The sequence below is a fragment of the Mytilus trossulus genome, chromosome 4 (genome assembly GCF_036588685.1).
Source record: "Mytilus trossulus isolate FHL-02 chromosome 4, PNRI_Mtr1.1.1.hap1, whole genome shotgun sequence".
NCBI classification, from domain to species: domain Eukaryota; kingdom Metazoa; phylum Mollusca; class Bivalvia; order Mytilida; family Mytilidae; genus Mytilus; species Mytilus trossulus.
Window position 1 is genome coordinate 90,683,782 of NC_086376.1, and position 20,133 is coordinate 90,703,914.

At 31.9% G+C, this 20,133-nt stretch overlaps 1 protein-coding gene across 1 annotated transcript in view; it reads right to left on the reverse strand.

Annotated features, from left to right (window-relative positions):
- Positions 1-20,133, reverse strand: part of LOC134716272 (STE20-like serine/threonine-protein kinase) — a 64,690-nt gene that overhangs the window by 21,109 nt on the left and 23,448 nt on the right. The window contains exons 12-13 of the mRNA XM_063579155.1: positions 14,484-14,617; positions 205-328 (exon numbers count right to left, since the gene is read on the reverse strand). Coding sequence (XP_063435225.1) covers positions 205-328; positions 14,484-14,617 — 258 coding nt within the window. The remainder of the gene's footprint in view (positions 1-204; positions 329-14,483; positions 14,618-20,133) is intronic.

Below are 20,133 nucleotides of genomic sequence, written 5' to 3' on the forward strand. Positions count from 1 at the left end.
TTTTTAAACTTTCTGGAAGTAGAATGTTATTCTCTGAAATGATAACTAACTAACCCCTTTTTAAACTATGGAAAACAATGGAAGGTGACAAACCAAAATATGTATCTTACAGTGAAATGACCAGACCCCTTTGTATTGGTGTTTACCCTGTTTACTGCCATAATATATAGGGGAAGAGGGGGGGGGGGGGGGTCTAAAACCTACCTGCATATCATAGTCAAACTTCCTTTCTTGTGTTTCTCTAGCACCTTGAGATTTGTACACTAAATCTTGGTATTGTTTATTTTCTTGCTTCTGTAACATCTTCAACTCTCTTAAATCTTGTTTTCTGTTATATATGAAAATACAAGATTAATTTATTATTTAAGAAAATAATTTAGAACTCTAAGTTAGCATCTAATTTTATCATGTTCCATCATCTGTAATCAGAATAAGATGGGTTTACCACTTGTATTCACCAAAAGAATAAATTATGTCATACTTAGAGTTAGCTGAATTTTCAAAACATTAGAACTAAACCAAACTATAGAAAACAAGTTTCCATGTCATCGGTCCTGTTATTTCAAATTTATGCAACACTTTCTTAACATTTATAAGGCATAAAAAGTCAACAAGGCTTGCATATAATGAAATGAAGGTAGTAGTGACGCTACCCAAATTCAAACTTGGTCTCTGTTTTATGGTATATATAAGCATTGTGTACAAGTTTCATAATATTTGGCAAACTAAAGTTATAGAACATAAATTAATTATGCATACCGCAGGAAAAAACATATATTTTCAACACATCCTTGAAATCAATATAAGGGCTGGCTGTTAAAAGTCAAATATTCCATGGTATCATGCATTAATTACACTTAATGTGCTTATACATGACATTACTTAAGTCAAGTTAAAACAAGAAAGTTATTGGAGACATCTAAATGGGGGAACATTTTCTATTGTTCTGAATAGGAATTTATATCAATACCATGTCATTAAGCCCCACAGAAACAGAACCATAATTAGAGGCTTATATTGTCATGACTTTGTAACATATCAAAGATACTATCTATTTATTGAAGTAATAACATGTATGTAGTAATGTTTAGCTTTACACTGTCACATCTTTACATTTATAATGGAAATGATATAGCTTTGTTGTCTGCAAGTAAAAAGTTCTTAATTATTCTGACTCATTGTATCAGTGGTGTTTCATATGTCTATCTAATCATTGGAATCCTATTTCTTCACCTCATGTTTTCTTGAATATTCAATAATTCTTTTAACCCCTTAACCCCCAATCCTGCCTTTAGTCGTCATAGCAACCACCCTTCTTTGATGGCCCTTTGACCCTCAATACTTTATAAGAACTACCTTAGCTGACTTGGTTGACTAAATTTAGTTATCCTATTACATATGATAAGAGAGAATTTAACATTACAAAAGATCTTAACTTTTTTTTCAAGTAGTCACTGAACAATGAAAATGAGGTCAAGGACATTGGACATGTGACTGACGGAAACTTCGTAACATGAGGCATCCATATACAAAGTATGAAGCATCCAGGTCTCCCACCTTCTAAAATATAAAGCTGTTAAGAAGTTAGCTAACCCTGCCGCCGGATCACTATCCCTATGTTGAGCTTTCTGCAACAAAAGTTGCAGGCTCGACAAAAACCATTTGAATTAAGGTTTTGCTTATTTTGTTTTAGCTATAGAAAGCACATACAGTCAGAGATCTTTCTTTATAATGGGAATATAAAACCCTAATCCTTATGAAACATTTATGTAAGATAGTAATTGGCATGTTTTACCAGAAAAGTTTTGGTTTCAACAACTGATATGAAATAGCTATTTCCAAATTTAAAATATAATTGACCACTTTTTGCAAGAAAATCAAGTAATAACTGATTTATAAAAAAAGAAGACGAGGTATGACTGCCAATGAGACAACTCTCCATAAGAGACCAAATGACACATAAATTAATCCTGTTTATTCAAAAGTACTTATTACCATTAATTGTTTGTACTATTGAGTTAGTTGAAGTCAACAAAACAAATCAAACACATCGACTAGTGTACAATATTGAATTAAAGAATCAGATACAGTATTCAGCCCTTCCTTCTTCAATGTCATGTCTCACAAATTAACGTCAACTTTTTCATGCTGTTCTTTTCCCAAAGCACTTCAGAAACCACAGCATATAATATTTATACAACAATTACTGGCTACTGAGAAAACCACTGCATATAATGTTTATACAACCATAATTGGCTATTTGCAGATTTATTTGCATACCACAGGAGAAAACATATATTTTCAACACATCCTAGCAATCAATATAAGGGCTGGCTGTTAAAAGTCAAATATTACATCGTATCATTAATTACACTGAATTTGCTTATAAGTGACATAACTTAAGTTGAGTAAGGACAAGGAAGTTATTGGAGACATTTAAATGGGGGGAACATTTTATATTGTTGTGAATAAGAACTGGGTTGAGTTCAATATTGAAGCAGCTACGTAACTGTTATCAATATCCATGTAACATTTAGTCTATAGCTACACGTTCAATAGTCAAAATCTACGTAGCACTACATAGCTGCTACGATATTGAACGCAACCCTTTTTAAATATATCAATACCATGTAATAAAGCCCCATAGAAACAGAATCATAATTAGATGCTTATATTGTCATGACTTTGTAACATATCAAAGATACCATCTATTTATTAAGTTATTACATGTACAGTTAAGTTATTTCTGCATTGTTTAGCTTAACGCTGTCACATCTTTATTTATTAAAATGGAAATGATTCAGCTTTGTTGTCTGCATGTAAAAAGTTCTTAATTATTCTGACTCATTGTATCAGTGGTGTTTCATATATCTATCGATATAAGAGCACCGTCCCTTGATGAATATTGTCCAGTAGCAATGTTAACCCTTGCTATTGTGCATAAGTCATGAGGAGAATCACTATTGGAGTAATCTCATGTATCTGTAGCTAGTTCTGAAGGATCCCCCCTTGATGACCTTTGCATTGTTGTGATGAAGTCCCTCACTACTGTGCACTGGTCATGAGGAGAACTACTGCAGATTGAGATACTATATTCCCGGTTCTATTTTTGCTATTTTTTTAGTTTTTACGTATTTTAAAATAAACTTAATATCATATCCTTTTAATATTAAATCGGCCTCATTGCACTCAATGTCTCTTACTATAATTATATCCTACATTGCTCATATTATCAATTTATTATTTGTGTATTACTTATTGTGTATTTCACTAATGTTTATATAATCATTGTATTATGATGTTTTTGTATCTTGCCTGACAAGGGCCCATGATTGGAAAAATAAAATAATGTCTAATGTCTATCTAATCATTGGCATCCTATTCCTTCACCTCGTGTTTTCTTGAATATTTAATAAGCTTGAAGGTTCTTTTAACCCCTTGACCCCAAATCCCTCCTTAAGTCGTCGTAGCAACCACCCTTCTTTGATGGCCCTTTGACCCTCAATACTTTAAAAGAACTGCCCCAGCTGACTTGCTCGACAGTAGGGTCTTAAATGATGGTTCATAGTCTATAAACTCTTCCCAGATGTGTTCTTAATATGACAGTATGAAAGAGTTCAAAATGAGAAAATGTAAAAGTAATCAAAACCAGGTAGGGGTGGGAGTCATTTGATAGCCACTACATCAATGGCATGGGCTGTAGGTATTTTTTAAAATATTACCCTTAACATTTGCATTATAAGTCATTCATTGAAAGCCAAGACAGTTTGGTCAATGTTCACCACTCAATATAATAAACAGCTGCGCCATGAGCGCATGATACGCCCGACGTCTTGTGTGGAAGTTTTATGCAATAATCATAAATAGTTTCTGAGAAAGTTTTAAGCAATAACCATATATTGTTTTTGAGACACGGCGGGACATGTGAAACCCCCAACCCTGTTTTTTTTTTTACATAAAACTAAATATTACTAAAATAAAAATTTTAATCAAAACCAAAAAGTATACAGATCTTTAGATTAATATAACAAAGAAGTGTGTAAAGTTTTAAGCAATAATCATAAATTGTTTTTGAGATATGGCACATGTAAAAAAAAAACTCCCCCTTTTTTACAAAATACTCAATAACTCAAAAATGAAATTTTGAATCATCACCAAAAAGTATACAGATCTTTAGATTAATATAACTAAGACATGTGTAAAGTTTTAAGCAATAATCATAAATCGTTTTTGAGATATGGTGCGACATGTAAAAAAACCCTCTCCCTTTTTTATAATAAAATTAACGGTACCAATTTTCTTGCACCAGATGCGCATTTCGACAATACATGTCTCTTCAGTGATGCTCTTGGCCAAAATATTTGAAATCCAAAACTTATATAAAAGATGAAGAGCTATAATCCAAAAGGTCCAAAAAGTATAGCCAAATCCGTGAAAGGAATCAGAGCTTTGCACGAGGGAGATACATTCCTTAATTTATAGTAATTTCTAATATTTTGTAACAGCAAATTTTAATAACTCAAAAAATGCGTATTTTCATGCTAGTACCGAAGTACTGGCTACTGGGCTGGTGATACCCTCGGGGACTAATAGTCCACCAGCAGAGGCATCAACCCAGTGGTAGTAATAAAATTAACGGTACCAATTTTCTTGCACCAGATGCGCATTTCGACAATACATGTCTCTTCAGTGATGCTCTTGGCCAAAATATTTGAAATCCAAAACTTATATAAAAGATGAAGAGCTATAATCCAAAAGGTCCAAAAAGTATAGCCAAATCCGTGAAAGGAATCAGAGCTTTGCACGAGGGAGATACATTCCTTAATTTATAGTAATTTCTAATATTTTGTAACAGCAAATTTTAATAACTCAAAAAATGCGTATTTTCATGCTAGTACCGAAGTACTGGCTACTGGGCTGGTGATACCCTCGGGGACTAATATTATAAAATACTCAACAACTCAAAAATGAAATTTTGAATCATCACCAAAAAGTATACAGATCTTTAGATTAATATAACTAAGACATGTGTAAAGTTTTAAGCAATAATCATAAATCGTTTTTGAGATATGGTGCGACATGTAAAAAAAAACTCTCCCTTTTTTACAAAATACTCAATAACTCAAAAATAAAATTTTGAATCATCACCAAAAAGTATACAGATATTAAGATTAATATAACTAAGAAGACTGAAGTGTTTAAAGTTTTAAGCCATAATCAAGAATTGTTTTTGAGATACGGTGCGACATGTGAAAAAAACACACCCCTGTTTTAGTTACAAAGTGCCGTAACTCAATAAATTTTAATCTTATTTTCACCAAAAAGTATACAGATCATTTGACCATCATAAGAAACAACTATGTTAAGTTTCATGAAATTTGGATGAGTCGTTCTCAAGTTACGGTGCGACATGTTTACGCCGGACAGACAGACGGACGGACACCGGACATTTGTATACCATAATACGTCCCGTCAAAATTTTGACGGGCGTATAAAAAAGAAGATGTGGTATGATTGCCAATGAGACAACTACTGTAAATTCAGAAATTATTGCGTGCATTTAATATTGCGAATTTGTCATTTTACACTTGAATGCGATTTTAATTTTTACGATTTTGAGAAAAGTCATGCTTCATTCAGTTGAAATATTAATGAAGTTTAAATATTGCGTTTACAACTCAGTCGCATAAATCGCAATAATAAAAACCTCGCAAAAATTTCTGAATTTACAGTATCCACAACAGACATTAACAACTATAGGTCACCGTACGGCCTTCAACAATGAGCAAAGCCCATACCGCATAGTCAGCTATAAAAGGCCCTAAGACAATATAAAACAATCCAATCAAGATAACTAACGGCCCTTTTTACCTGAAGGTCATATTCAAATGAGAAAAAAAAAGACTGAAAATGGCACCCACCAGAAAATATATCATCTGACACCCCACCCTCACATGCCGTCAGCCCCCAAATCTCAATACATAATAAAATTGAACAGCACAAGTTACAGCATCAACTGTTAACTAATTTGCATATAATTTGCATATGTTTTTGAAAATGTCTGATTTTCTGGAAATCTCTTGTGTTTGAATGAGTTAAAGAAATTTAGACATTTTTTCTATTTGAAATATTCATCAATCAATATAAGCAGGCTCTTAATGAAATCTGATGGTCAAGGGACTATGAGATAACCTTTATTTGAGCACTTATCTTGTCACTTTTACTTAAACATTTCCATATCAACTCTTTCCTTCATCTGTATGACATCCCGCCTATTGTAGCGTTCAGCTTTCACCGACTTAGCTACTTTTTTTAATGTACCAAGAAGGAAAATAAATATAATTCTGGATCTTATTTCACCTAATCTCTCATAACAAACAAATCAAACACCCCCTCAGTCATGACATTTACACCCTCTATATCTGAACATACAATTATTTCTAAGAAAGTTTCCATTAATCTTTCCTTTATAGAATCAATTTACAGGATAAAAGCTTTGGCCTGTCCTTATCACTAGTGACCAAATTGTGTTAATATTCTCATTATAATGACAGTAATTTGAATTGGTCAATTTATCAGATGTCCACTAATACTTATAAGTTTTATATCGTTGACATAGTGGACAATTATTACAACCTCTGTAAATCAATAAGTTTTCCTCTTCTACTTACAAATTTCACATTTCATAAAATGCTGTACATTGTACAATTGCTTGTAATACATTCATATCCTTTATTTTTTTCATTTTAAAGAGGAACTACTTTTTAGCAGTTAAATATCCATATATTGATGGATAAAACAGTCACAGCTATTTGATGTGCTGCTCTACGGCACTGCCTTTGCAACATCAAAATCCCAAACTCTTGAAATTGGTTCAGTTATTATTCCATAATTTTGTGCAACAACTATTTGAGTGGATTTTTTTTGGTGTAACAAGACTTTTTTCCGGGCAAGCATATACTTTATTGTTTAATACATTTATTTATTTTTTAGGACAAGCAATCTTTACTTTTAACTTAAAACTAATATAACATGTTCATACAATGACCGCAGAAAAGTAAATATGCATATACATATATTTCCAGTAAACAAATATTGTAACAGAAATAAGTCTATACATGGAGTTAATAGTTCTCTGAAGCTAAATGGTATTTTGTGACTAAGCCCAGAGTATTAAGCACAGGAAAAGGAATTCACTTGAAGGTCCTTGTAACTTAACCTGGAAAAGGGTTTAGTCTTTGAAGGCATGTAAGCTAACAAAAAGAAGGCTGGACTAGGGGAAATTTGTATGTTCACATATTGGACATATTCTTAAAAAAAAAGGTTAGAAAACCTTGCTTTTCTATTTAAGGAATTCACAGCACCTTGGTGGTGTTTATAACCCTTGGCATGAAGAAGGAAATCAATGGATTTCAAATGAAAATTTAATTATCTGGTGTCAAACATTATTTCTAACAATCTTAATTATTTGATCTTGGAATAGGTTCTGCTATTTCATACTTAAGGCCAAATTAATTTACTAATACTTTTGGAAGTCAAATATCATTTCTACTTAACATGCTTAACTTAAAATCCTTTCTATCAAATAAATTGAATTAACAGTACAGAAAACTTGAAACATTTCACTGAAAGTATGTTGCATTTAGGAAATTGTGATTTATCAGCAAATAGAATCTTGTAAACCAGCTAAAAGTTGTTCATTTCCTACATTATACCAGACACAGAATTCTGAGCATCTTGGGAATTTGAAGAAAACTATAGCTTGGTCATATACAAAGACAAAGTTCTAAAAATAAGGAAAATCTAGCTTTTAATATAAATTTAAAGTCTAAAATCTGAAATCATTGCATTAGATTTTCTGGGAGAAATCTGTGCATATTATTATTAGTAATAACCTATGTTAAAACATGGAGAATGTGCTTTTCCATGTAGCATAAATAACATGTACTGAGTATGTCCCTACAATAAACTGACATAACCAGGTGAGAACATATGCTGTAGATTTACATAATCTAATCATGGCTACTAATGAAAAACTACAGGACAGGGCAATAAATACCTCTCAACATGGAGGTGATTTATCATTGACATTTGTCACAGACATTTGACACCTCATTTAATGTTGACATTTTGTAATACATCACCACAATTATAACCAATCTAGATCAATGATTGCTGGTCAGAGATAATACAACATTTAATAATTTACTAAAAACAAGAATTTCTACACCATACCACTATGAAATCTCTTGCATTCATATTTTTTATTATAAACAACTGAACTAGCAGTAGATGACATTCAATCTTACAATTGACTTGTGAAAAGATACTTCAATATGCAATCTTTGTCAAACTCTTATTTCTACTTTGAACCTTTCAGGACTGCATATACTGTCATGACTGATACACTTTACATTAATACATTGGCATCAAGTGACTTTACTCTAACATTAATATACCTAACAATTTCTATTGTAGCAGTACATGTGAACTCTGCTGACTGTACAGTATTTTTGACTGGAATGCTTCCAAATATAATAACAATTTGGTCTGTAGATGAAAACAACATTCAGAGATCATTATTTTATCCACAACAATTTTCTCTAGAATTGTTTTTTTCATGAACAAAGTCCCATAACCACAAAAGGTCAATCTGTTCCTAAACCTAAGACATGAGGAGAAAACCTTTAGAATCAAATCCTACACTCAACTAAAAAGTCTCTCAAAAGTAACATATCGGTCATGATCACAAAAGTCACTCAAAAGTAACATATAGGTCATGATGACAAAAAATGTGTGTTTCCATATATTCTGAAACAATAAATATCATTGATCAAAGTCCATTGACATTTGAAATAAGAGCATTAATTATGTAAACTAAACCAGTTGCATGCTGGGTAAGTATAATAACATCCAAAGAAAAGAAACCATTTAGAACTACACATGGATTTTGCACCACACTTATAAAAAGTTGCTCAACTATAAAATGTAGGTCACAGTGATTCATTCAATGGGTCTATGAATAATTTAACGTAAAGCCACTGAATAACAAAATATTCATCATGATGGCTTGATGGGGTGGGGGAGGGGGTGGGGAAGAAAAAAGATTTGAATGGTGAATAATTGATTCAGTTTCAAATGCTTCTAAGAAGTGAACATCAATGCTAAACTAATCAAACTGTATATGTATCTGGACATACACTGACTAATCTGTAACCTTAACATTAATTCAAAGGCAAACAGGTTAAAACAATGTTTCCTTCAATAAAATCAAATAACTCGAGAATAGTTTGAATACAAAATTGTCAAACTTGAAAGGGAACTTACTTAAAAAATTCTGTGACATGGTGTACTCTTAATTAGAATCAGAACCAACTATATCGATAATGTTTCATATTTCAATCAAAACATATAGTTTTTACATATTGCAGCATACAATTAGCATAAATCTCAGACTAAAATCTATTATCATAATCCAATACTAATTTCATATATCTTGTTTAAGTTCTAAGATGTTCACTATTATGATGAGTTTTTTGTAGCATTTTTATATCTTCAGTACAGTTTACTGATATATGAAACAAAATGTCAAATTCTGTCTTTTTCTCCCTATATTAAAAATGTTTTAAAATAAATTATAAGTGAAATTCTAGACAGGAATTTAGTACATGTTACCTAAGATCCTAATTTAAAAGTGCCTGATTTATTTCATTTCTATTTTTTCTCACCTTGTCATATACATAGAGTAGTAGGTATCCAGTATAAATGTCACTTTATCTGATACTGTTCCACGGAAATCTTCTTGCAATGCATTCATTACATTTTCAGAAACTTCCAATTTTTGGTTTTTGTTTTTTGATGTCACATTTTCAAGATAATCTATAATTTTTGTCAAATTATCTTCTGAAACCGAAAATGTATTAAAAGGATCCTGCTCTGGATTATCTTTCCACAATGTGGTGCTTATTCTTATTGGAAACATTGCTAGGGCATCACAATCACTGGCCGTTGTGCTTGTAGATAACATAGATGGAGTATCAGAATTCCTCCTGGCATTGGAAATGTCTATCTCATAATACAAATAGTTGATGTTGTCCAAGTTATCTGGACCAACAATAAAATCTACACGTGAGTCCTCCATCGCTTGGTCCGTTATCTCCTCACCATTTTCAACATTTCCGTTAGCAGTGGACAGGTCAGTCTCCTTGTATGAGAATCCAGTGTCTGTATTATCAAACAAATCTAATTCTGTCAAGTTCCAAGACTGATCTGACATAGCTTCTGCCATGATGAAATTCCCTTTCCTGGACACTAATGAATGATAAAAGTCTTCTGTAATGCCAAAGTACTTTATGTCGCAGTTTCAAGAGGTATCCATGTCTCTCCACGCCAGGGTAATTGAGACGATCATAGAAACCACTGTATAACTTCCATTAAAAACTGATCCTGATTATTTGTCTAGATCAATTACAAAAGATCACAACATACAAAATAGCCAGACCAATCAATGATCAGAACTTTTTCAAAATATATAAAATGCTTTTTACTCTTTCCTGGATTATGTAATAGTGACTTCACCTCCCTAACCCTTTTGGCTCTGTATTGTTATAGATTTTACTTCAATGATACTAAATTATATAATCAGTTATTTCCATGGTAATTATATTTACAAAAACTGATGGTTTCCTATCAAATGTTTAATAGAACATCTCATCCCCTGCTTTTATTATGCATAAGCTAATAAAAGACCATCATTCCTCTACTTAAGTTCTCAGTTTTATTAAAAACTTTCAGTTAGTAATATTGTCAAACAACTTCCAAATGGTATTCAATTCCTTCTATCACAGAATTTAAAATGACTTCATTTCCATAAAATCTATCCAATATATTCCATTCCCTAGATCTGCCAAGTGAATTATGACCGTATAATATGTCTCTGTCCAATTTAGTCAAATGCTAATAAATGTTTCCAAATTATCAACCTATGAAACTTCACTATCTCTTTGGTGAAAACAGTATAGACTACATGTACTATTCGTGGACGTAAAGACAGTTGGAATATTACAAAATGTCCTTCCTTTCAATCTGATGAATTGCTTTGGAAAATTCTACCAAATTACAATGTATTTCTATCCTTCAATATTTTGTTCTCGTTAAAATATTTAATAGGAATAATCAAACCAAAAATTATTCACTACAGTTTGTTCGATATATTAGGAATAGATCAATGACCATTTATATCAACTGGTAAACAACATTCAAATCATTCCAAAAATATATCAATCAAACATCCTCCTTTGTCAAGTAGATCCAATAATTAAAGAATTCAAATTCAATTCTATAAGGTGAATATCCTCTGTAACTTATTGTCTGAAAAACAGCAAATTATTCCAAATGTTCTCTGAAAATTGACAACTCAGCAAAAAAACAATTTTATGCAGAAAACACAATTATGTTCCACTGCAGTCTAACAGAACTAATCGACTGCTGAATTCAGTAGAGACACGAGAACCTGCATTATATTATCTATAATTGTGTGTATTGTCCTTCATTACCAATTAACATTACTATTATATAACATATCTCTAGAGCAGAAATGTCACCATCTCTCTAACCAGCTGATGTAAACCTCATGTAGATACTGTCTCTCTAGCCTACAAATGTAAACCTCATGAAGATACCATCAGACCTGTCACAGCCTCCACATTGTTTGTTTCAGAATTACGAAGATGATTTTCTTTCTCTCTTTGATCAGTGACAATTTTTCAGCTGCTTTGTCTTCCTAATCAGGGTTGTCTATTTTTCATCTAAATTCCATTGATGATTACTTAACAATGATTATACAATCGTCATCCCCCACGCCAGACTTTCTTGTTAGTCCTTGTCACTTCTAATCACCATCACAGTTAAGTGCCAAAAAGTTAATTTACAATATTACCATTATTCAGCAAAGTCGCCTACTTTTGATCAACTATTGATTTTATATCTGTAATTTGAGATTTTCTCCTTTGCTTGCAGTCTTCAGGTGTGTTATAATTTACTGCCTACAGTATTCTCAGTGATATCAATGATTTCCTTCATTCTCATTATAGAATCCACTCACTTTAAATGGTTATTGCAGTCTTCGGGTGTGTTATAATAAACTGCCTACAGTATTCTCAGTGATATCAATGATTTCCTTCATTCTCATTATAGAGTCCACTCACTTAAAATGTTTATTACAGTCTGCTTTAGATCTTTTATGGCTTTGTTGATAACTTTTCCAAATAAAGCTTTTATTTTCTCAACAAATTTTGTACTAATAACGTTTTTTTTTATTGTGGTCTTCATTCCATTTTTCCTTTTTTATTTAATTCTCAATATTCCAATTACACAGACAATTTCAGAGAGTATTTCTGTTTTCAGATTGTCAAATTCCAAACATGTCAATCTGAACAGAGTATGTAACACTTATGGTACATAACAATAACCAGTCTATGAATTCAGATGCAAGACCAAACAAATTATGAAGTATCCACACTAGAACTGTTCAACAACTTATGAAGTATCCACATAGAACAACTTTATAATCCACATGAAACCTATGCAATCCAGGCGTTAGACCCTATGACACACAACTACCCACCGGTCCAGTACATGTGTATTAACATCCTAGTACAGTATGGTAGAATGACTAGATGTGATTGACAATAGTTCAATACATTTGATCAATCATCATAAATGTCACAGATATAAAAACACCTATTATCTTCTGTCCTTTCTACTGTCCATCATTCATACTAATTAACTCAATCAGGACAAACCTGGAAATGACCAGTAATAGTCACCTTTTTCTAACAACATTTGGAAGTTTCAAAAAGAGGAAATGATGTAACAACTAAATATCGGAACAAAATGAACTTGTCATAGAACACAGCTTTTTCTTTAAATTTACATTAGTTCAGTATTTTGTCAAAACTTTTTTTTCACAGTTAAAATTATTTTACCCATTTGAAAGTATTTTTTGGAGGGGAGTAAAGTTCAAATCTTAATTTTCTAATTTACTGGAAAACAAAATCTTTACAATGTTATATCATATAATCTTGCTTACTAAAACGCTTAAAGGATCAGCATGAACAAAATAAGCACTTCTAGAAGTTATTTTCAAATTGATGAAAAAACATTTTTTATTGAAATAAATCTATTAGTTTTAAATTTTCTCCAGTGAAGATCCATCCTGTACCTCATTTCCTTGAAGCAGATGGTATAAGAAATGAGAACCATCCCTGTTATGTTATACAATGTATCACCTAAACATTCCTTCTCTATAACATTGTTATTATGTCTTGTCATATCAGTGTTTGTTTAACAGTAAACAATAAAATATATAATACCATCAATCTAAACACGCGAATCATAAACATTTTTTTTTATAATGACAATGTTATTCTAAAATTTTACAAACTAGGCACTGAAATATGTATATCTCATTAAATCACTTCAGCAACCTACCAATATGGTGTTGTAGTGTTGTTGTAGCAACAACTTCACTAAGTTATTTTAATTTGTTTAAATTCTAAAACAGATAAAATACAAAGTTATTCTGTAATGGAAGGAACATTTTTTATAGCTCCATCAGTGTCCAAAATCTGTTTTTACATACACATTTTTAACAGGAAACTAACATCAAGAGGCCCCTTAACACATAGTTTTTGCATTACCCCATTTTAATCAGAAATAAAATCTTATTTATTTCAGACATTCAACTCTACTTTAATATAACCATTTCCACCTATAATCATGAACTATTCATCACCAGAATATAAGAAACCAATTATTTACAGTATCCTTTATAAAATTTACTTCAAAGTTTTCTGTCAATTTTATCATTCACAATAATTGATGCTATGAATACTTATGCGCAAGCGCAGGTGACATATGACAGAATTTACATGTATGATATGACATTGTTTTCTGTCCAAATTCAATAGAATGGAGATAACAATATTGTATTTCAAGCTCTGACAACATCAATTGGTGATTTGATGGTTGCAAATACCAGTTTACTGGCTTCACTTATTTGCGACCATCAAATCACCAATCTCCTAAATAACAAGTGATTCCTGATTCATCTACCAAGTTTGTACTGTTTATCAAATGCCACGAAATTATTCATACCTGTTTGAATATAACTGATATACTCATTTTAATTGGCATGAAATTATTTTGTATCTTTAATATTAGAAGTGTTGAATCTGGTGAAGACACTTACATGCATGCTTATTACTATGGATTCATTATTATTCCTAGGATACACATTTTTACTGATTTGCTTGGTATTGGTAGAACACAACTTTAAATGGTAAAAGAAGGGTTAACTTTTATATAGGATCGTATGTGGATTTTGACATATTTATGACCATTTCCGTACTCAGGCTAGAAAACTCTTGTCTGTTTTCTTCCTCCCCAACCTGAATTAACCAATTATTACGGACATAACTAACCTGTCATAAAAGTCCACTCTGATCCTGTTTTCCTCCCCAGCCTGGACAACCTTTTGGGTAGTACTCGTGACAACCACTCCATCTTTCATATATCTCCTCGTCTTAGTTAGGGTTCGGTACTGACTTTTATTCTCCTGGAAATCAAAACAAAAACACATTTTTGCAGATGAAATACATGAATTACTTAGAAGTGTAACCATCACTTGATGTACACACATATACAATGTATTTATAAGTATAAACAATGTTATATAAAGAGACATATCATGAGATCTACATGTTGAATCCTAGCTTTGAACGATTGCCCTATGAGAGTTCAGGTGATTTATCTTGTCAATTAATTATAAGGAAACAGGATTAACTTTTAACTGTTACCAATTCTACTGCAACAGATGCACATTTCATAATTCATGTCTCTTCAGTAATTTCTTTGGCCAAATTGTTTATAAATCTAAAATCTAATATAATTAATTGATAGATAGGTGTTTAATGCCTATTTCAGCACTATTTTGCAATTTATTGGTGTTCAGTTTTTATTGGATGATTAGTGGAGGAAGCCAAGTGTCTCTAGAGAACCACAACCTTTGATAGGAAAACTGACAGTCCGAGTCAAATTTAGGTTGGAGTCCAATGCACCTGCCACACTTTTAAAAACCTCAGTGTTGACTGCGTAGTGATACAGTTGTTTAACTACTTATACCACCGGGCCACCAAGGCTCCCTCTAATATAATTATTAATGAGCAGATATAACATAACTGAAAAGGACCAAAATTGTCAAATCCAAACAATAAATCAAAGCTACAAATTTGGGGGTAATACCTTCTATAATGTCAATTAGTTTACTAAGTTTATAACAGCAAATTTCAATAAAACATGTACAATATCCTTATTTCCATGGCAACACCCAAGTACCGGGCTCCTGGGCTGTATAGTGATATCCTTGAGGAAATACAATCCACAAGTAGAGTTATCAACCCAGTTACATCTATATACAAATAAATGATTCCATCTTTGCTGTATAGAGGCTCATCATGACAATTAATTTATTATTAGTCATGTAATATAGTAATAATTAATATATAACTATCAAAATACTAATTGCTAATTAGAAAACTTTTTTAAGACATGTTTAAAAAAAATCTTCCTGCGTATACATAACAATATATTGGCATATTATAAGAACGGTGCAACACAAAAGGAACTTACCAATTGAAGCATTAATTAACAAATAAACATCAATCCAATACAACCAAACTCAATTATCTAGAGCATTTATTAAAGGCAGTGCTCCCTTTTTCTTAAACAATTTATGGTTATTTTTTTGTTCAATAACAAAGGGTATATTTTCCCATACTACAGAATACACATGGTGTCAGCATGTGACCACAGATAACCACTTGCATCAGTAACTAATTGGATATGAAAACATTTACTTGATGATGACAAGCATAATTGATCCAGAACCTACATAAAACAAACAATCTACTTAATATAATAATGTTGGCATTGTTTACGTAAATAAAACCACCTTATCATGTGGTTCTACAGACACAATGCAGGTGCTAGTAGATCTCAATTACTACATGGAAAGTGGAATGTAAAACATGCACTTCAATTGTTCATTTGGTTTCACAGTTTACTTTCATCTTACAAAAATTGTTTATTCTTCCAATTGAATAAAAACAGGAAACGTTACATATCTAAATTTGAAAAGAACTTGTCAAAGCATTTTCATGATAATGAGTGGACGCTGTTTGGCAGCTACCCCACGCCGCACATCCCCAAATCAAGAAACATTTTTTTCTTTCGAAAAATCTAGTTAATTTTCTAAATGTTTTCACTTCCACTAGAATTTTTTCTCTTGATTTGTTTTTAACATTCTCAAGACCTACCATAATGCTCTTTACCTATAAGGTTTTCTGATAATCTGCTTAGAATACCCCATTCAAACTTAAAAGTATGGAGGTGTCGAACAGATCCAAAATGGGCTTATACCTTACATGCCATCAATTGCAAGATGCAGACAAGATATGAAGTCATTTGTTCATTAGTACCTGAAGGGGTGACTAAAATATTAGGTTCATTTAACTCATTGAAAATTTTAAAAGTACATAGAATCTGTGAAACAAGAAGGAGCTATCTAACAGGTCTGAAAAAAAAGCTCACACAATACAAGAAGGAGCTATCTGACAGGTCTGAAAAAACACTGGCACAATACAACCAATCACTCTTAAGCTGCTGACCTAATATGAAGTCATTTTGTTCAGTAAAACTGTAGAAATGGGGGATAAAAAAAATAAAGTTTATTTAACAAACTGAAAAATAAATAAAAAGTGACAGTGTTGTTTATTTGATAAAAAGAACTTTTATGGCTTTTTAATTTATGATTTTCACCTGTAACAATAGTTTTTAGACTGCAGGTTTAATTTTCAACAACTTCTGAAAGACTTAGGCTTATTTCAAAATAGTTTTAAAGACTTTGAAACATTCTCTTATAATGGTTATTGTCCTCACACCAAAGATTTGATGTTGTGTATCAATGATTTACACCATGTTACTACAATATAGACTTGTGTACCTGTACTTCTGGTCAAAGTTATAACTGTGTTGTTCTTATGATCAATGATTTACACCATGTTACTACAATATAGACTTGTGTACCTGTACTTCTGGTCAAAGTTATAACTGTGTTGTTCTTATGATCAATGATTTACACCATGTTACTACAATATAGACTTGTGTACCTGTACTTCTGGTCAAAGTTATAACTGTGTTGTTCTTATGATCAATGATTTACACCATGTTACTACAATATAGACTTGTGTACCTGTACTTCTGGTCAAAGTTATAACTGTGTTGTTCTTATGACCAATGATTTACACCATGTTACTACAATATAGACTTGTGTACCTGTACTTCTGGTCAAAGTTATAACTGTGTTGTTCTTATGATCAATGATTTACACCATGTTACTACAATATAGACTTGTGTACCTGTACTTCTGGTCAAAGTTATAACTGTGTTGTTCTTATGATCAATGATTTACACCATGTTACTACAATATAGACTTGTGTACCTGTACTTCTGGTCAAAGTTATAACTGTGTTGTTCTTATGATCAATGATTTACACCATGTTACTACAATATAGACTTGTGTACCACTTCTGGTCAAAGTTATAACTGTGTTGTTCTTATGATCAATAATGGTGTCATCAACAAGATCAATCAATCACTACAATCAACACACTTATCTTGTGTCATCAACAAGATCAATCAATCACTGCAATCAACACACTTATCTTGTTACAGAACAATGTGACAACATACTTCCTCCCCATGAATCAATCACTACAATCAACACACTTATCTTGTGACAGAACAATGTGACAACATACTTCCTCCCCATGGCCTCCAGGGGCACACATCAGATGATTGGAAAATTGTCCTTAACAAAATGCATTCTCCATCAAACAACAAATTTTCTAATCTCAGAAAACAATACTGGTTCCAGATTCCATTTACATTTAAGGTGTATAGTTCTATATAAGGAGAGTTGTCATAGGTTAATTTGACAATTGCAAATACTGTTTTAGTGGTTATTATAAGGCATACTGTAAAAACTTAACGTTTAATCCTTTCTTGACCACTTCGCGGCTATTTAATTTCGCAATTATCTGATTTACTTGATGAAGTTTATTAAGGAAAGATCATAGATTGACATATTCGCGACGATTTATATTCGCGTTATTTTTCTACTCGCGAAAGTCACTTGAATAAATCGCTCGCGAAAAATAAGTAGGTTTAAAGTATATCAAATATTTATGATTTTAAGCTTGAACTTAGCATTTAAAGGTGTTAACCAGGGTTTCCTCTGGCGGTCGCCATTTTCGCAATTTGCGAAAAAATAATAATTGTGGCGATTAAATTTCGTCATTGGCGAAAGAATTTGGCGAAAGAAATATATATATAACGTTTTATTTTCAGCCATCTTGTTTATTTACTTTTTTTCGGATTTCTCCGACTTTACCGATCAGACAATACTCGGAATTCACCTTGAACTTGTTAAGATTTTGACAGAAAATCAATAATCATCTGATTGCATTCATAGCTATCGACATCAAAGGACAAATTAATAAAGGTGTTGATTGTATGATATGACAAAATGATATGGCTTCTGTCACATGTCACAAAAGGGATTTTTTTAACCACTTTGCGACGCACGTGTTTGAAGCAAAAATTTTACGCTTCCTCTCCTTTTAATGATAGTCCAGAAAAGAAAATTGTTGTTATGACAAAAAATGTTCAAAAGCAAGAAAGGTCTCTGATTTAAAACTTTATCATTTAACTTTCATATAGATCATTGATTTGAGTGGATAAGTCGTTTCAGTTACACACGTGTTTCAAGCATACATTTTTACTTTTTTACTATTGTCTAGAAAAGAAAACTGTCGTTATGAAGAAATCTATTCAAAAAGTTGGCATGAAAGTAACTCTTCAATGTAATGACTACACCTTACACGAGGGATCAATTCCAAATGCTAAGATGCTTCGTTTTGTTGTAAAAAAACCACTTCTAATATAGGGGGCTCGAAAAAAAGGAAATTTTAAAAGAAAAATATATTTGTGTCACTTGGCGAAAAAAATAATAAAGTGGCGAAAAATATATTGTTTTGGCGAAAGGGGTGGCGAAAAAAATAATCGACCCAGGGGAAACCCTGGTGTTAACTCTTCAAACATTTGTCAAATAAAGTACTATCATTTATATTCTTTAATGCAACATGTGAAAGGTTAACACAATCAGACACTCATCAAATATCCCTATTTCTCTAATTCTTCGTCAATTTACCCCTTTCTGCATCCATTGTATAACATAATTTAATCAACGTGTGGTTCGTTTGATCTCAGTTCTTCATTGGTTAAAATCCGATTATGACATGGAACTGTCTTGTTTTCCTCTGAACTTTCTATTGTGACGGCATGAAAAAAGGCAACCATGCCTGATGACGTCACATAGAAAGAACACATCTTTTAGCAGATTAGTCATAAAGGAGGAATAAGTTTGAAAATCATTAGAGAAACAGATTCTACCACCAAATCTCATGTAATACAATATTTATCCACTCTCAACAGTTAAATTTTAAATATTTAAAACGCTCGGCAAGCCACACATTTTAAATTTGAAAATATAACTGCCTCGATTGGATAAATATGGTATCACACTTGATGTAGTGGTAGAATCTATATGTAGAGACTCAGATGATGGATACTGAATAAGAATAGTACATAACGGTGGCACCCGGCCGCCCTACACATATAAATATATTTTAAAAATGTTTAATCATATTTAAAAATTCTGCTAAAAAAATATAATTACCAATGTATGTTGATTCTTTTATCAAATAATGTACAAATGTATGATATAACACGTAATAAGCAACAGAGCATATTATAGATCTGGTATGTAAGCTTTACAATATACACAAGCAAAAAGAAAATAACTTAATACATGTATCAATAATAAAAGAAGCAGGGAAACTTATATATTATATTATAGGGGAAAACATTGGAATAACCTAGGCTATATTTGGTCTAACTGTGATAGTGGTAGCCTTCTTTATCTTGGATGGAGATAAGCATTCTTTCATTATA